At 36.5% G+C, this 19,454-nt stretch overlaps 1 protein-coding gene across 2 annotated transcripts in view; it reads left to right on the plus strand.

Moving 5' to 3' along the window:
* TBC1D23 (TBC1 domain family member 23) overlaps positions 1-19,454 on the plus strand; it is a 55,765-nt gene that overhangs the window by 10,511 nt on the left and 25,800 nt on the right. For both annotated transcript variants that reach the window (XM_025873370.2, XM_025873374.2), the window contains exons 2-5: positions 11,552-11,663; positions 13,224-13,329; positions 14,344-14,548; positions 17,758-17,881. In XM_025873370.2, the coding sequence (XP_025729155.1) occupies positions 11,552-11,663; positions 13,224-13,329; positions 14,344-14,548; positions 17,758-17,881 (547 nt within the window). The remainder of the gene's footprint in view (positions 1-11,551; positions 11,664-13,223; positions 13,330-14,343; positions 14,549-17,757; positions 17,882-19,454) is intronic.

The raw sequence follows: 19,454 nt of genomic DNA on the forward strand, positions 1-19,454 counted from the left end.
TGAATGCTGTAAGTTCTGAGTCCATTCTGTCTCTTGGCTCTCTTTAATACTCCTGGCAGACTCAGAATTTTGAGTAATATCCTATACAGTAAAAATAACATGTTTAAGATGTTTACATAGCAGGGGTATTTTATTGGGCTTTTATTGATTTCCTTAATAGTGCAGCTTTTAAATTTTTATTTTTATCAAACAATAATATATCTTAGACCCCAATCACTTTAAGATACAAAATTAATTTTTAAAAATTGGAAAAAAATTGGTAATTGGTTTTTGTCTATAGTTTCTCTGTACTCTTTGAAGTTTAGGTGATTAACGTATATTCTAGGTCCCATGTGGTCTTTTTTTTTTTTTTTTTTTGTAGTGGATTAGATTTTTTTTTTATTTAAATTCAACTAGCCAACAATAGTACATCATTAGTTTCAGGTCTAGTGTTCAGGGATTCATCAGTTGCGTATAACACCCAGGGCTCATCATATCACGTGCCTTCCTTAATGCCCATCACCCAATTACCCCATCCCCCCACCCACCACCACTTCAGCAACCCTCAGTTTGTTTTCTGTAGAGTCACTCATGGTTTTTCTCCCTCTCTGATTTCTTCCCATTCAGTTTTCCCTCCCCCTGTGATCCTCTGCACTGTTTCTTATATTCCACATATGAGTGAAACCATATGTTAATTGTCTTTCTCTGATTGACTTATTTCACTCAGCAAAATACTCTCTGGTTCCATCCATGTTGATGTAAATGCTAAGTATCCATCCTTCCTGATGGCTGAGTAATATTCCATTGTGTATATATATATACATATATATGTGTGTGTGTGTGTGTGTGTGTGTGTGTATATATATATATATATATATATATATATACACCACATCTTCTTTATCTGTTCATCTGTTGATGGACATCTCCGCTTTTTCCACAGTCTGGCTATTGTGGACATTGCTGCTATGAACATTGGGGTGCAGGTGCCCCTTTGGATCACTACATTTGTATCTTTGGGGTAAATACCTAGTAGTGTAATTGCTGGGTCATAGGGTAGCTCTATTTTTAACTTCTTGAGGAACCTCCATACTGTTTTACAGAATGGCTGCACCAGCTTGCATTCCCACCAACCATGTAGGAGGGTTCCTCTTTCTCCGCATCCTCGCCAACATCTGTCGTTTCTTTAGTGGTTAATTTTAGCCATTCTGACTGGTGTGAGGTGGTATCTCATTGTGGTTTTGATTTGTATTTCCTTGATGCCAAGTGATGTAGAGTATTTCTTTATGTGTCTGTGGGCCATTTGTAATGTCTTCTTTGGAGAAATGGCTGTTGGTGTCTTCTGCCTATTTCTTTCTTTTTTTTTTTAAGATTTTATTTATTTGACAGAGAGAGACACAGCGAGAGAGGGAACACAAGCAGGGGAAGTGGGAGAGGGAGAAGCAGGCTTCCTGTGGAGCAGGGAGCCTGATGCGGGGCTCCATCCCAGGACTCTGGGATCATGACCCGAGCCTAAGGCAGGCACTTAACGACTGAGCCACCCAGATGCCCCATCTTCTGCCTATTTCTTGACTGGATTCCTTGTTTTTGGGGTGTTGAGTTTGATAAGTTCTTTATAGATTTTGGATACTAGCCTTTTATCTGAAATACTATTTGCAAATATCTTCTCCCATTCTGTAGGTTGCCTTTTAGTTTTGTTGACTGTTTCCTTTGTTGTGCAAAAGCTTTTTATCTTGATGAAGTCCCAATAGTTCATTTTTGCTTTTGTTTCCCTTGGCTTTGGAGACGTGTCTAGGAAGCAGTGCTGTGGCCGAGGTGGAAGAGATTGCTGCCTGCGTTCTCCTCTAGGATTTTTTTTTTTTTAAAGATTTTATTTATTTATTTGAGAGAGATAGAATGAGAGTTAGAGAGCACAAGAGGGAAGAGGGTCAGAGGGAGAAGCAGACTCCCCGCCGAGCAGGGAGCCCGATGTGGGACTCGATCCCGGGACTCCAGGATCATGACCTGAGCCGAAGGCAGTTGCTTAACCAACTGAGCCACCCAGGCGCCCCTCCTCTAGGATTTTGATGGACTGTCTCACATTTAGGTCTTTCAAAAAGGATTAGAATTTAAGAATTTGGTTTGATTTGGTTTACTCGGTAGACTGAAAGGCTTCATGAATTTAAAAAATTTTTTCCATTCGGAGGATTTCTAAAATTTCTAAAGTTAGAAATTTATCTCAATATGCTGAGGTGACAAGAGTGTTATTCTGAAGTTGAATAGACTATGAGAAATCATACAGACTAATAAGTTGCTAGGAATGATTACTAATTGCTTAATTCTAGGGCTGTTTCATTATTTTGTATGAATGCTTTCTATTTCTTTAAAAAACATATATTGAGTGCTAATTTTGCCTTTAAATATTTATTCTTAACTAAATGAAAAGTGACTTAGTGTTCCCACATATGTGTTTTCTCTTTTCCATGTTTTATTATTGTCTCGTTTGTCTCAGGATTTCTGTTATGTGTACCCATAAATGGTTCATGTGAACAACTTACTGTCTGACAACTACAGTGAAGGCTTCATTGCCTATGGAGTCTATCCAGAAAGAGAGTTGAAAAGGACAGATTCAGGCAAGCTGTAGGCATTAAGATGGAATGGAAAGAGGAGTGGGAGGGATACTCTGGTAGAACAGAAGATAATTCATATGCTGTATGAATACTTCTCACCTCTTGATTCATGGTACTGGTACTATCCAGTACTATCCCCATTTTATAGGTGAAGAATAAGTTTGTATTCTAGGTCATGCAGCTGTTAAGTGTATAGAGTCTGATGTCACATTTTCTGATTTTAAACTTTATAGTATTTTCTCTGTAATATGTTGCCTCAAAGCCTTTATATCCTCAGTTCCTTGGTGGTCTTGCTATTGAGCTGCCATGTCAACAGTGTAGGAGTTTGTTCCTTTTCCACAATGGTAGTTAAATGAACTGGTATTAGCTCGAGGAATTAAAGAGGCAAGGCAAGCTCTTACCCCTTAACCTAAGGTGTGGCTTGAACCCTTCATGTGATACACTCCTTCATTGAAATGGTAAATGAGAGTTTGACACAGTAGATTCATTTGAAAGCCCTAAATTAAACTATTCCTAAACCTTTTCTGATACAGTTACTTCTTTTATAACATTTTTATTGACATATAATTTATGTACCATAAAATTCACCCATTTGAGTATGCATACAGTTCATTGGTTTCACTATATTCAAAGTGTCAGGCAGTCATCACCATGATTTAAGTTTAGACTTTTTATTACCCCCAAAAGAAACCCCCTACCCATTAGCAGTCACTCTCATTCCTTGTCACTCCAGACCCCTGACAACCACTGATTCTATCTCTGTACATTTGTCTGCTTTAGACATTTTATGTGGGTGGAATCATACAATATGTGGCCTCTGTGTCTGGTTTCTTTCACTTAGCATACTGTTTTCAGGGTTTATCAACGTGTTACATGTATCAATACTTTATTCCTTTTTATTGCTGAGTAATACTCCATTGTATGAATACGTTACATTTTATTTATTCATCAGGTGATGGACTTTTGGATTCCTTCTACTTTTTAGCTATTATAAATAATACCATCATAAGCGCTGATGTACAAGTTTTTTGTTTTTTTTATGAGGTAAAATATATATAACATTAAGTTTTACCATTTTAACATGTATGATTCGGTGACATTAAGTACATTCACAGTTATGTCCAACCATCACTCACCACTATCCATTTCCAGAATTTTTCATCATCCCAAACAGATGCTTTATAACTAATAAATGATAACTTCCCATTCACCTTTTACCTGTAGCCCCTGGTAACTTCTATTTTCTATCTCTATCATACAGTATTTACTCATTTGTGGCTGGTTTATTTCACTTATCACTTGTCTTCAGAGTTCATCCATGTTGTACCATCTGTCAGAATTTCCTTCCTTTTTAAGGCTGATATTTCATTGTATGTATATACTGCATTTTGTTTACCCATTCATTGATGGATATTTGAGTTGTTTCCACTTTTTGGCTCTTGTGAATAATGCTGCTATGAATGTGGATGTAGAAATAACTGTTTGAGTCCTTGTTTTTAGTTCTTTTGGATATATACCCAGAAGTGGAATTGCTAGATTATATGGTAATTCTCTATAACTTTTAAGTAACTGCCAAACTTTTCCACAGTGGCTATACCATTTCACATTCCCACCAGCAGTGCACAAGGATTGTAATTTCTCCACATTCTTGTCCTTTTTTTGATACTGGCCATCTTAATGGGTATGAAATTTAGTGTGTCTTTTTGATATTAGCCATTCTTGTGAAACTGGTATCTCATTGTGGTTTTGATTTAAAATTCCCTAATGGCTAATGATGTTGAATGTCTTTTCATGACTTACTGGTCATTTGTATATCTTTTTTGAAGAAAGAAGAGTTGTCAGATGCCTTGGAAAAGGTTAAATTAAGGTAAAGATTTGGATATTAGGCAGGAAGTGGGGAGCATAGGGAGAGTGGCCCTATGGAGTGGTAGGGGTGAAAGAGGGAGGAGAAATGACACCGGGGGAGTAAAAGAGGGAATTGAGGAGAAGATGAGGGAGAAATAGTGACTTACAGTGTTGAGAATTCTTTCAGAAAGCTTGCTGTGAAAGGAACAACCAAGAGTTTGGTAACTAGATGGAAGGGAAATTTTGGAGGAGCTTTGTGGTGGTGGTGATGTTGTTTCTAATGCCAATATTGAGCTTATTGGAAAAAGAGAAAGTGGGAGATAGGAGAGAGGGGATAATTGGTGGCACATGGCCTCAGAGGAGTTCAGGGGAAGAGAGGAGACCCAGGTGAAGTTACCAGTGTTAAGGCTAGGGCAAGGATACGTAGATGTCTGTGCATAGAGGAAAGACAGAAATGATGTCTGGAGGTGATGGTTTGTTGCTTCTGTTTGTTTTTGGAGAGGGGCTGAGATCAAAGGGAAGAGAAGCCTGCTGGCCTATGTTTTTTCTTTCAAGTCAGATGAGGTAAAGTGACTGTGTAGGTGTTCTGAAGAAAGTGGTGAATAGGAAATTTTCAGCCAGCATTGATGGCAAGCAGGTAGAGAAGATGGTGAATTTATGATAGCATCATAAAATTGTCTTAATTTATTTTCCCATAAAGTCTTTATTGAGCAGAGTATAGGAACAAAAGAAGGCAGAATTGGTTAAATTAACCAACCCAATGCTGAGAATTTGTAGCTTTCTGAATGAGGCAGGAGGACAAAAGAGTGACATTTAGGGTGTTAAGAATGTGCTTAAGGTCTTAGCCCATGGAGTTAAGACAGAGGACAAGAAGTGAAGCATCCTTCTTGTTACTTTCTTCTTGCAAATATTTGTTCATTTTAGACTACAATAATACCCCCTCCAAAAAAAAAAACAAAAACACACATTAAAACTGTCCTGTAAGGGCACCTGGGTGGCTCAGTCATTAAGCGTCTGCCTTCGGCTCAGGTCATGACCCCGGGGTCCTGGAATAGGGCCCCGCCATCGGGCTCCCTGCACAGCGGGAAGCCTGCTCCTCCCTCTCCCACTCCCCCTGCTTATGTTCCCTTTCTCACTGTGTCTCTCTCTGTCAAATAAATAAAATCTTAAAAAAAAAAAAAAACTGTCCTGTAAGCACTCTACTTGAGTAAACCATTTTTAATAGCTTCCCAGCGTGTGTGGGAAAGAGTGGGTGGGGAGTGGGAATAGTGTACTATTTCTCTAACACATATATGCTGTATGTTAGTTTTAAAATTGCCCGTTTTTTAAAACTTACTATATTTCATTAGTATGATAAACATTTTCTGTATCATTAATTGTCTTTCAGCATTTTAAATTGTTGCCTGGTATTCCATCTACTAATTTAAATCAGTTACTCATTTTAAGACAGCTACATTGTAGTTTTCATAGTCATAATAAGCACTACTTTGAACATGCTTTTAGCTGAATCATTTTACTCATTCTCAGTTGTTGCTGACTGAAAGGATATAAATGTTAAAAAGGAATCCATAAATACTTAAATTGTTCAAGCAGTCCATACAAATATAAGACGTAAATATACTCAAGCTTTACTGACTGATGCTATGTGCGAAGTAAATGTCCTTCTCATCTCATTTCTCTGAAGTAGCCACCTTTCACAATTTTGGGTTTTGTTCTAATGGATACTGACATACCTCTGACCCACATCCAGTCCCTGGCAACTACCATTTTCTTTCTGTCTCTGTGAATTTGACTATTCTAGGTACCTCAAGTAAGTATAGTTGTACAGTATTTGTCTTTTTGTGATTGGCTTATTTCACGTAGCATAATGTCCTCAAGATCCATTCATGTTGTAAATGTGTCAGTGCCTTTCCTTTCTAGGGCTGAATGATATTCCATTTTGTGTGTATATACCCCATTTCATTTATCCATTTATCCACTGAAGTATATTTGGGTTGCTTCCACCTTTAGCTATTGTGAATAATGCTGTTATTAACATGGGTGTACAAATATCTGTTCAATGTTCAAGTTCCTGCTTTTACTTCTTTTGGATATAGAATCAGAAGTAGAATTGCTGGATCATATGGTAATCCTGTATTTTAATTTTTTGAAGAATAGCCATACCGTTTTCCATTGTGGCTACACCATTTTACATTCTCACCAACAGTGCACCGGGTTCCAATTTCTCCACATCCTCGCCAACACTTATTTTCTGTTTTGTTTTTTCTTTTAATAATAGCCATCCTAATAATAGGTGTGGTTTTAAAAGACTTGATTTTTAAATTCTTCCAGATCTTCTTAAGAAGAATAGTTAATAGGGTGCCTGGGTGGCTCAGTTGGTTAAGCGACTGCCTTCGGCTCAGGTCATGATCCTGGAGTCCCTGGATCGAGTCCCACATCGGGCTCCCTGCTTGGCGGGGAGTCTGCTTCTCCCTCTGACCCTCTTCCCTCTCATGCTCTCTATCTCTCATTCTCTCTCTCTCAAATAAATAAATAAAATCTTTAAAAAAAAAAAAAGAATAGTTAATAAATAATATATATGCATCATATACTTAACCAGTTGAACTATTGATATTTATGTTTAAAATTGAGACAGTCATACAGCCAAAAAGTTAAAAACAACTCTAATGTCCATTAACTGATGAATAGATAAATAAAATGTAGTATAGGGGTGCCTGGGTGGCTCAGTCAGTTAAATGTCCAACTCTTTTTTTTTTTTTTAAGATTTTATTTATTTATTTGAGAGACAGAGAGAATGAGAGAGAAAGCACATGAGATGGGGGGAGGGTCAGAGGGAGAAGCAGACTCCCTGCTGAGCCGGGAGCCCTATGCAGGACTCGATCCCGGGACTCCAGGATCATGACCTGAGCCGAAGGCAGTCGCTTAACCAACTGAGCCACCCAGGCGCCCTAAATGTCCAACTCTTGATTTTGGCTCAGGTCTTGATATCAGGGTCCTGAGATCAAGGCCCAAGCTAGGTGTGGAGCCTGTTTGGGATTCTCTCTCCCTCTCCTTCTGTCCTCCCCCTATGTGCGTGCTCAGGCTTGCGCGCGCTTGCGCTTTGTCTCTCTCTCTCTCTCAAAAAAATAATAAAATAAAATGTAATATATACATGCAGTGCAATATTGTTTAGCAGTAAAAATCATGTACTGATACATGCTACAACATAGATAGACTTTGAAAACATTATGCTGAGTGAAAGAAACCAGACACAAAGACCACATAAATAAGATTCCATATATAAGATGTCCAGAATTGGGGCACTGGCTCTCTCAATTGGGAGAGCATAGCATGCGACTCTTGATTTTGGGTTGTGAATTTGAGCCCCATGTTGGGTGTTGAGATTACTTAAAAATGAATAAACTTTAAAAAATAAAATAGAATGTCTAGAATAGGTAAATGTGTAGAGACAGAAAGTAAGTCAGTGGTTGTCAGAGGCTGGGAGCCGGGTGAGGAGGAGTGGAGAATGGTTGATGATAATGGATATGGAGTTTGAGTGCAGAAAGATATATGTTAAAAAAAGAAGAAAGAGATGAACTAAATCTTGTTTTCATCTTGTGTTTGGAGTATATACAATTAAAGTTTCCATCAATTTTTTAAATTATAGGGAAAAGAAGTTTTTAGAACATGGTTGGGGAAAAACAATTTAGAAAATAGGGTAGGGGCACCTGGGTGGCTCAGTTAGTTAAGGGTCTGACTTCAGCTCAGGCCAAGATCTCAGGATCCTGGGATCAAGCCCTGCATCAGGCTCCCCATTAAACAGGAGCTTACTTCTCCCTCTTCCTCTGCCCCTCCCCCTGCTTGTGCTCTCTCTGTCTCTCTCACTAATAAATAAATGAAATCTTTAAAAAAGTGTAATATATAGTCCTCCCAACCCCGTGGCAGATTTTCTATGACTTTTTAATTTTTAGGAACACAACATACACAGTCTAGTTGCTTTTAAAAACTATAATTTCAAATGGATTCATTTTATGGCTTATTCATAAAATAATTATGTACAGAATTTCAAATTGAATTTATTAATCCTAGAAGCATTTAGAAATCCATATTTAATTTGGTAGTGCTTGAAAATTCATGCCCCCCCCCCCACCATGCCCTCTTAACTTGCATTGTGCAAATGCTTCCGTATGCCAGAAGTTACCATTTGGTTGAAGAAGAATCTTACTTAGTTGCTAGCTTGAATAAGCATTAAATTAATTTCAAATGAATGTAGTTACGTTGTTTGCCTTGCTATAATTCTAAAACAACGTGGGTTACAATGCTTAGATTAGGTGATTTTGCCACAGAGCATCAGGTGAGGGGATATTCTATTATGTTTTATTTAGGTTTTGAAAATATGTTATTGTTGGATCATCAGCAGTAATTTGTAGTATTATACTAATAAATATGGTTTCAGTGCCACGGAACTGGGAAGAGACGCATTTCTGTTACTATGCAACCCCAAAGCTTTGAATTTATTTTGCCATGAACCTTCTGAGCAAAGTAGACAATTATTTTTCAGACTTAACTAGGATAAATGGACAAGGCCTGTACTTTTCTATTTTAGGACCTGCCTGAGTGTGCAGTACATTTCTACCAACCTTTAGCTTGTGAGGTCAGTAAGAAGCTACCATCATCAAAGAAGATTTAAAAAATCACAAAACACCCAATCATACTCCATCAGACATGCATCTTGCTTTTGAATGTAGGTATTGCTTATTCAGAAGTAGAAGGAGTTGGTTTAGGGAAGGAAAATTCTATTTGAGAGCTAAGTGCCATAGAGTTCCTGTGTCTTGATAGAAACTTGAGCCTTACATGAATTATTTAACTTCACTATTTTCAACTCTTTTCCTACTTTTACAAGTGCATTTGTAATGTTGAAGGTCTGATAACTTAACTTTTGAATACCTTGTTCAGAAGTTAATGTTACTTTTAATTAGTTTGTGAGAAATTCCTTTTAGTACTTAAGTTGGAGCATTTTCTGGTTTCTTGCTCATGGTTGTACTGCTGGAGACCACGTTTGTGGTTCCCTGGGGGCAGCATCAAAGAATCCAACAGCAGCTGTATCAACAGGGATGTGCTTGTACATTATTATGATTTAAAAAGTATGTTGAGGGTTGGGCATTTTGCCCCAAAATACTGACTTTTTTGTCTGGAATAGTAAGGGATTTGGCAAGGTTACTTCAAAAAGAAACCCAGGATATTTGCACTGAAAAATGGAAAAATTCTAGTTCATCATTTACTTGGTAGAAGAATTCCATCTTATGCAATGGTGTTTTCAGTTCATTTCCATACTTAATCATTAAAAATATGGCATTCATCAAAGATCACATTAAGTTTTGTTTCATGGTCACAAACAGTCTTTCAAATTCTAACAGGTGCTCTCGTACATTTTGGCCAGAAGATAAAGATAAACCCCATTCTTTATCAATGTACAGGCCTGAACCATTTCTCAACAGCAGACTTGAAATCTCTTTCCCTCTCTTTCTCCTCCAACACTTTGGTGACCATATAGCAAAAGAACAAGATGTTTCTTGTGTGGTTACTAGTTATCTTCTTGTTCTTATGAATTTGTAGTAGCTTTGTTAAGAAATCTCTCAAATTTGATCACTACATTTGTGTTGAATATGATCCCAAGTGATTACATTTTCATTTAATTCCTTCCTCTTAAAAGGGCAACACTTTAGTAAATTTATACATTTAGGGGCGCCTGGGTGGCTCGGCCGGTTAAGCATCTGCCTTCGGCTCAGGTCATGATCCCGGGGTCCTGGGATGGAGCCCCATGTTAGGCTCCCTCCTCAGCAGGGAGCCTGCTTCTCCCTCTCCCGCTGCCTGTCGCTCCCCCTTGCTTGTGTTCCCTCTCTCTTCCAAATAAATAAAATCTTAAAAAAAATTTATACATTTAAACTAATATTTTTGGAATCCTATCTTTAAGGGAGATTCACGTTGTCTTATTGAGAGAATGTGGAATGGGAGTAAATTATTTTTCTCAAAACCACCTATATACACAAAAATGTGACAAAATCTTGGTTTCCTGATTGTAGTGGGAGACTGCCTTTTGGGCTGCTTTAAAGAATTTTTAGAAATTGTGTGGCTGAGTTGTGGATTTTTATTTGTATAGATTTTTTTTATGTATTGTATATTAAAATTATAAAGAGTGAAACTTCAGCTTTTGAGAATTCTGAGGGAACTAGTTATTTTGAGTGGTTATTTTGTGGCTAAAAATCAATTCATAATATTTGTGAGAGTTTTTTTAAAATATATTCTTTTTACTATATACAAACAAAATTTATTTCGTGTTTAATTTTCTCTTTAAACATAGTAGACTGAGCATAACTGCTTGATGATTGTATTGTTTTGCTTTATAATACAGTGATGCCATTAGAGCTTTTTTGTTCCTCTAACATTAATTGGACACTGTAAGCCAGGCAGTGCTCTGGGCATGATATCTGTATAAGTTATATACTAAGTATTCCCATACTGCAGTGCTTTGAATTCTTGGCTGAATTTTATGATTTCTCCTCCTTGCCACCATTTAACGTAATATTAAGAACATAAATTCTGGAACCCAACTGTTAAGGTTTGAATCTTGGCTCTAGTACTTACTTGATAAGTGATCATAAGCTGTATAACTCCTCTTTGCCTCAACTTGTACGTATGTAAACTGGGGCCAGTGATGATTGTGGTTACTTCATAAGGTTGTGAGAATTAAAAAAACACAGGCACAGTGTTTGGAACAGTGCCTGGTACAAAGATAGTGCTATATAAAGTGTTAGTCATTACTATTACCATGAATAGTTGCTATTATTGTGACTTTTCAGTGCTGTCAGCTTGCTTGCCCTGTCTTCTCTTTTTAAATTTCTTTAATCTTAGAAAACATAACTAAGCTTATTAGAACTAAATGCAAAATAAGAGTCAATTGCATGAAACCTGAGATTCCCTTTCAAGCAAATAAAATGCCGTGTATGCCTTGGCATTACATTTTGGCTGCTGAGAACCTTCTTTTTGTAGACACAACCTTTGACAGGCCATGCTTATATAAATCAGTCTTGAATAAGAAAAAATAAGTAAAATTGATCTATTAAAGACCTGTTTTTTAGGGAAAAAGATCTTGAAGAAGCTCTGGAAGCCGGAGGTTGTGATCTTGAAACTTTGAGAAATATAATTCAAGGGAGACCACTGCCCGCTGATCTGAGGGCCAAAGTTTGGAAGGTAACTGGAAACTAAAACTTAATCACTTAAGAATAACATTTGAGGATTTTTATGTTCAGTTGTTTAAGTTGCAGAAGACTTTATCATCTTATGAGCATGCTGCATCTAGAGAATTTATTGAACAGAGCAACTTACTGAAATGTGTGTTTCTGTCATGTTTGGTTATTTAATAATTTAGGTTTTAAAAGACTTTTTCTTTCGTAGTTATTAGAAATGATGTTTATGAAGATTGTTTAATGAAATGGGAAAATGCAGCCAATGAGTAAAATAAGATTTATAATCGCAGCTGGAATTACCTGAGCTATGTTAAAGACAAGGTGGGGAGGGGACGTAGGTCTCTCTGGGTATTGGAATTATAGGATGTTTTACTTTGCTTTATTTTCCTCTTCAGCTGTTCTCCAGTGCATGTGTATTATCTTTTTTTTTAAATTTTAAATTAAGATTTGTTATGACTGCAAAAGGAATACTCATCTTTGTTAAAACATATAAGCATAGGATAAGATAAGAATCATCTGCTGTCTATCACCTAGGTAAAACACATAATTATGTCTTGGTATTTATCTTTTTATTTTTTCTTCTCTGCACATATATATGTTACAAATGGAATTATAACTGTATATAGAATTCTGAATGTTTTATTATAGAAATTTAAAACACAAAAGTAGAGACTTGTATAATGAACCTCCATGACCTATCACTTAGCTTTAACTGTTAACATTTGGAAAATCTTGTTTGATTAGCATCTCAATCTTGGGGCGCCTGGGTGGCTCAGTCATTAAAGCGTCTGCCTTCGGCTCAGGTCATGATTCCAGGTCCTGGGATCGAGCCCCTCAGCGGGAAGCCTGCTTCCGAACCCTCTCCCACCCCCACTGCTTGTATTCCCTCTCTCGCTGTGTTTCTCTCTGTCAAATAAGTAAATAAAATCTTTCAAAAAAAAAAAAAGATTAGCATCTCAATCTTTTCCTCCCCACTCTACCCACTGGATTATTTTAAAGTAAATCCTTGATAGCACACTAAAATACTTTACTATGAAAGTCTAAAAGATAAAGACTTTTAAAATAACCATAATACCATTAAACTGAAAAAAATAGTGAATCATTAATGTGTCCTCACATGTGTGAAGGGATAGGGGCTCCTTCTGGGGTCTCTTTTATAAGGATACTAATTCCATTATGAGGGCTCCACCCTCATGACCTAATCACCTCCCAAAGGCGTCATCTCTAAATAACATCATATTGGGGCTTAGGTTTCAACAATGAGTTTTGTGGGGGGACACAAACATTCAGTCTATAACATTGGTGATGTTTGCTTGAAATAAATTTATATATGCTATTCAGTAGATTGATATGAAGTAGTAAAATTTAATATAGGAAGATTTAAAATAATTGTGTTCATTGTGATCTGACTTAAGAGATCAACATTTGGTGGAGCATAAGTACATTACTTTGTAATCTTAGAAGTATGCATTATTATTTCTAAATTCAGGACTTTCCATTATTACAGCGTTTTTTCCAAGAATGAGAAATGACATGAAGCTAGTTGCTTTTATCTTTCTTCCAGATTGCTCTAAATGTTGCAGGAAAAGGTGATAGTTTGGCATCATGGGATGGTATTCTAGACTTGCCAGAACAGAGTGCTATTCACAAAGATTGTCTTGAGTTTATTGGTAAGTTTAATCATTGTTTTCAAACAGTGAAAAATTCGAAAATAATATTTTGAGGTAAAGGAATTACCCTATTAGAATCATTTTGTTATATTTTGGGATATGTTGTGTTTGTGAAGGGCTGATAAATAGTTTTAGAACTTCTCTTTTGAAATTCTTATGAAGTAGTGTCTAATATTTTTAAGAAGGAGAGTCCAATTTTAGGGTCTTTTTTTAATTATATGTTCAGTTCTTCAGGTCACCTGTACAGTTTTAAAATTGTTTTTTGTGTAAAGATCTGTATGATTGTATATAGTCTCCACATTAAAGGGGTCTGTGTTCCAAAAGTTTATCTATACAACATAGGTAATGATCTGTTATAAAAAAAACTATTGTAAGTCATGGGTGAAAGATTTCCAGTCACTCCACAAGGTCTTTTTCAAGATTAAATGAATTTAGTTTGTATTTTTAAATTCATCTACAGTCTTTGGTGTCTTTCTATTTCCCTTTCATCACATTTTAGTTAAGTTTTGATTAGATAAGCTTTTGTGTACTAACCACAACAGAAACATTATTGCTGGTGTGTGCAAAGGAAAGGGAATTTGGTAGTAGAGAATGAATCACCTTCCTTGACAAAGCTATAGTGGCAGCTGCCCATCATGGGGTAGATGATAATCTGTTGTTTAGAAAAAAACCTTTTTGCTTTCCAGGAATATGGGTTAAACCTATCTTTCCTACCTTTCTACTTCAGATTATCCATTCTTTGTTTAATGTATATATACATATATTAAATATACTTAACCTATATATATACATATATATATATATAGGTCAAGTATTCTTGAGTTAGTAAATATCAAATAGCTAGTAAATATTGGATAAGTATAAGGAAACATGTGCTTTCATGTAGTTTTATTTTGTCCTTTTCATGCTCCAAATATACTAAGGTAGTATCGTATGTTTGTAAACAAGTGTTATGTGCAATAATGGAGTTTCTAACAGGCGGCTGGCAACTTAATTTTGACACTTCTTTTCTAGAACAGCTTTCAGTGCCAGAAGAGAAGGCAACAGAATTACTTTTGGATATTGAATCTGTAATTACCTTTTACTGTAAATCACGTAACATTAAATACAGCACATCCCTTAGCTGGATACATCTACTGAAACCATTGGTGCATCTTCAGCTGCCACGCAGTGATTTGTACAACTGCTTTTATGCTATCATGAATAAGTACATTCCCAGGTAAAATACGATTTAGTTATTATAGTAAATGAGTAAAGGTCTAGTTTGCTTTGAACTAAAGTTGTTAGATTTACTTTGGTGGTAAACTAAGAGATTCAAATAATTTTTAGGGTTGTTTGAGTCTTAATGGTTATTTGACTTTATTTTTGTGGTTATAGACATTTTTTAAAGGATTCTTCAGTTAAGAATTTATGCTTATAGAGTTTATGCCAATTTTTTCATAGTATCCCTATTTTAATTTCTTTCCTTATAAAATAAAAATAACATTATAATGTCTACATGGAATGTAAAATTTTTAGAGTGCTTCCTTAAGTGAGGTGCTGGCATTACAGCTTGGAGGGTAATCTTGGATATGCAGGCATTGAACAGGTAATTAGAAGTGTGCTGAGTGTTAGGAAGATGAAATATAGAATGCTATGGGAATTATTTTATTTCGGTGGGAGGGGTAAAGGGAGAGGGAGAGAATCTTAAGCAGGTTCCATGCCCAGCATGAAGTCTGACATGGGCTTAATCTCAACAACCCTGAGATCATGACATGAGCCTAAATCAAGAGTTGGACACTTAACTGACTGAGCCATCCAGGTGCCCCTAGAATGCTATGGGAATATTTAATGAGGGTGACCTAACTTGCCCTGGAGGTCAGAGATGGCTTTCTTGGGCAAGTGACACTTAGGCTGAGAATAGATAGGTAGATGTTTAGATAGTTGTAGTGGTGTGGGGGGGGGGTGCAGGGAGGCTGGGGAAGGGAGTACAGGGGCTGCACTCATGAGGCCAGAGAGAATTCTTGTACTTCCCAGTGCTGTGGATCAGGTAGTCAGGATTTCAGAACCAAAAGGAACTTTTGACATAACCTAGACCAGTGGTTTGGCCACACAGTGAACTGTGGATGTACACTGGAATCATTGAGGGAGCTCTGAAAAATCCTGCGGCCTCTTTGTGTACCTGATTATCAGATCTCTGAGCAGGGCACCCAGGCATCATTGTTTTTTCAGAGCTTCTTAACTGACTGCAATATGTAGCCAAAGTAGAGATCTACTATTCTGGAGCTTGGTAGTTAAATGACTACCATTTTTTACCGCTTTCTGTGATAACACATTATACTAAATGCAGGTGCTTTGTGTGTTTTCTCATTTAAACAATGGCCACTAAAGGGTAGTTATCTCTGATTTACAACTACAAAAACTGAGGCAAAGAGAGATTAAAGACCTACTCAGGATTACACTTCTGGTATATGTTTGAGTCAAGATTTGAACCTAAGTGTGGGTGGTCACCTATGCTTTAACTAATACAGTTCTTCACCCCGGTTGCTTGTTAGAATCAACTGAAGAACTTTTTCTTTAATAGTTTAAGATATTATTTACATATAAAATGCATCCGTTTAGTTTGTACAGTTCATTGGTTTTTAGTATAGTCACAGAGTTGTGCCACCATAACCACAGTCATTTTTAGAACATTTTCATCACTCCAGAAAGGAACCCTGTTCCCATTAGTAGTCAACTCTCCATTTTCCCCCAACACTCTTAGCCCCAGGCAGCCACTAATCTTTCTGTCTCTGTGGATTTGTTTGCATTGCGTGCATGTACCACATTTTATTTACTCATTCCACAGTTAATGGACATTTGAATTATTTTCACTTTTTGGCTCTTATGAATATGCAGCCCCACAAAATGCTGCTAAAAGAACTCCACTGTCATATATCTTCTTATTACAGGTTCAATATAACTTGTGTAGAATCCCATCAAACACAGTGCCTTGCAGTAATAGTACACAGCTATTAAATAAATAGATGCTGTTTCAATGGCTGACTCCCTGAGAGGTCCTGCTAGGGACACAAACTAGGCAGCTGTTTCTACATTTTTATGTCCCTACATATCTTACTCTCTGGTTCTGTGTTTTGCCTTAGCAGTCAGTTGCCTTGCATTTATAGAATGGGGAGAGTATTCAGACAGAGGAGGAGGTAATCTTGCCAGTTTGAATCCTGTTCTGTCTCTGGGCATCTGAATTGACAACCTAGGGCTTTCTCTACAAAACGTCCCTATCATTTACAGTATCAAAAAATGGTAGATAGAGGTTCATTCCAAATCCTGTCATTCATCTCAGAACTTGGTTTTGTAGAAATTATTTTTCAGTATTCCTACCTAAATAGCATTTGCCAGCATTCTTTATCAGAGTGCTTTTATGTCAAAATTGTGACATTCATTTCATTAGCTTTTTCACATGAAGGGTTTTACTTTATTTCAGTTGCTTTACAATTTGTTTTTTTAGAGACTGTACCCATACCAAAATACCACTTGTCGAAATACCAAATTATATATAGTGAAGTGTAGTATGGCATGGTAGTTTAATGCAGTTTCTGTGTAGAGGTCTTAACTGACTTCTGTGACCTTGGGTGAGCTACTTGCCCACAGCTAAGCCTCAGTTTTCTCCTCTGTAAAATAAGGGAAAAAATAGTAACTATTTCATAGGGTTGCTTGTAAAGATAAAATTAGATAACTTTGTAGAGTGCCTGTTACAGTGTCGGGCACATGATATTTTCTCAATGAATACCTTTATTGAGGTGGCCTGTACTTTGAGCTGTTTATGTTTTTATTGATTCATTAGACACAAGGGAAGAAGAAAAGAAATAGTACACTTGTTCCATAAAGTGTTTTGTACCTCTTGGAATTCATTCTGAGCACTAGTACCCAGGCCACTTCAACAGCTTCTAAGGCTCTGGTACAGTATTTTGTTCACCTGTGGCCATTTCACACTTTTACCTTTGTTAAAGGACATCCCTACTTGAATATGTTAACTGTGGAGCTAACTGGAAGCCTTCCCAAGAGTTTCCTCTTATTTGGTAGGGAGGAAGGGCTGGACTTCTTTGGAACTCTATAGATATCCTTTTGGGATCCAGAATTTATCAAAATAACCTAAATGGTCCTGCTGTTTTCAGTGGTCCCTGCAGTCCTTTTGTTTGAGTGCTACCTGGGTTTACCTGGAGAGAATCTCCCTAGAGTTGGCTGTAGACCTACTGTTTCTACAAACTTTCTGTCAAGTCATGTATATTAGGTGTTCCGAACCTGATTGTATCAGATAGGCTTTGTTATGAATGCTGTGGCATTCAGGTGTTTTGGGGGTGGGGGGAAGAAGTGGGTATTGCAGGAGGACTGGTTACTAATATGAGCATTTCTGACCCATTAATGCAAAAGCCTTGCTTTTCTTTCTTTTAGGGATTGTTCTCTGAAGGGAAGACCATTTCATCTTTTCCGATTACTCATCCAGTATCACGAGCCTGAGCTCTGTTCTTTTCTTGATACGAAGAAAATTACTCCAGACTCCTATGCACTCAACTGGGTAATAAAGTGAAAGTAGGAACACTTAATGAAAAATAGCTTTCTATTAAACTATAGTTAGGTTTTTTCTTTTCCCAAGGAAGAAAAAGAAAAATACTGAATTATAGACCATTATTACTTAAACCAAAGGAGTAAAATTTTTGGCACTTCAAAAATTGGTTTTTTAGCTCCTGCCTGTGTTCGGATTATTTAAAATGAAGTTTAGCCTTTGGTTGTTTTACATATATCTCACATATATTACCTATGTATGTGCTATATATAATAATATTTGAGATAGCTGTATATAATATGTGCAAATATATGCATGTAATATATGTAAATATGTGATATGGATCAGTTCACTTTAGAACTTTGTGTGATTAAATTGTTGATGGTGTGTATAAAAATTGGTATCTAATCATAAGGTTGGTATCATAATCTTAAGGTTGTCAAAGGATCAGTATAAAAGAATATAAAGGACATCTCAGCTCTGTTATTCTATAATTATATTTTCAGTGGGAAATTTTATTATTCTAGGTCAGTGGTTTTCAGACCTTTTGGTGTCAGGACCTCTTATACTCAATATCTATTGAGGATCCATTATGTTGGTTAGAAATTAAGACTAAAAATATTCATTTAGAAGTAGTGGTAAATCTATTACATGTTAACATAAATGGCCTATTTTTCTAATGCAAAATAACTGTATTTTCTAAAAGAAAATTAGAATAGTGGCGTTTTATATTTTTGTGAATCTCAGTATTTGGCTAGATCACAGATAGGTAGATTCTCATATCTGCTTCTTTATTCAATCTGCTTCTTTATTCAGTGTGATGATACTACAGTTCATGTAGCATTCAGAAAAGTATTGTTCATTTGTGAGAAAATGAGTATGAAAAAGGCAATTAAAGTTTATATATCATTATGAAAATAGTTTTGACTTTATGGACTCCCCTGTAAATACTCTGGGGGACTTCTAGGGCTCCTTAGACTACACTTTGAGAACCTCTCTTCTAGATTAACTTGACGATTTTTCTAAACAGTGATTGGGTGCTGGAAGAATGTATATTCAGAAATTAAACATATTCCTTGATCGTGCCTTAACCTAACTTTTCTTCAGAAAGGATTCCTTTCTGCCACTTATTAACTATGTGGTTTAAGACACTTAGCCTCTGAGCCTCAATTTCTTTACCTGTAAAATGGGAATAATAATAGTACCTATCTTGGAGGGTGATGGGGTAAGTAAACAATCAAGAAATGGTACTTAGAGAATTCTAACTGGTTTCAACTCTGGCATATTAAATCTCAAACTGCAGCAGCTTACTCTTTAGTTCTAAGCCACAGTCTTGTTGCTTTGAGTTAAAATAATAAAATACCTATAAAATTATGGTTTCTCTGAGATACATGTGTTGCCATTCAATGTACTTATTTGTGTTGAAGTGAAAACTATTTCTCTTAAGCATTCTGATATCTAACAGAGGTCTCTCCTGTCACTTCTGCCATTTCTATTGCCAGGTCTCTGAATTAGTCCTCAGTGCTGGTAGCAGATTTTAACTAAGTACTAATACAACTGTTCTGCCTTCAGTCAATGCCCCAGA

The sequence above is a fragment of the Callorhinus ursinus genome, unplaced genomic scaffold (genome assembly GCF_003265705.2).
Source record: "Callorhinus ursinus isolate GAN/ISIS: 27379988/994484 unplaced genomic scaffold, GSC_fseal_2.0 scaffold1, whole genome shotgun sequence".
Lineage (NCBI taxonomy): Eukaryota > Metazoa > Chordata > Mammalia > Carnivora > Otariidae > Callorhinus > Callorhinus ursinus.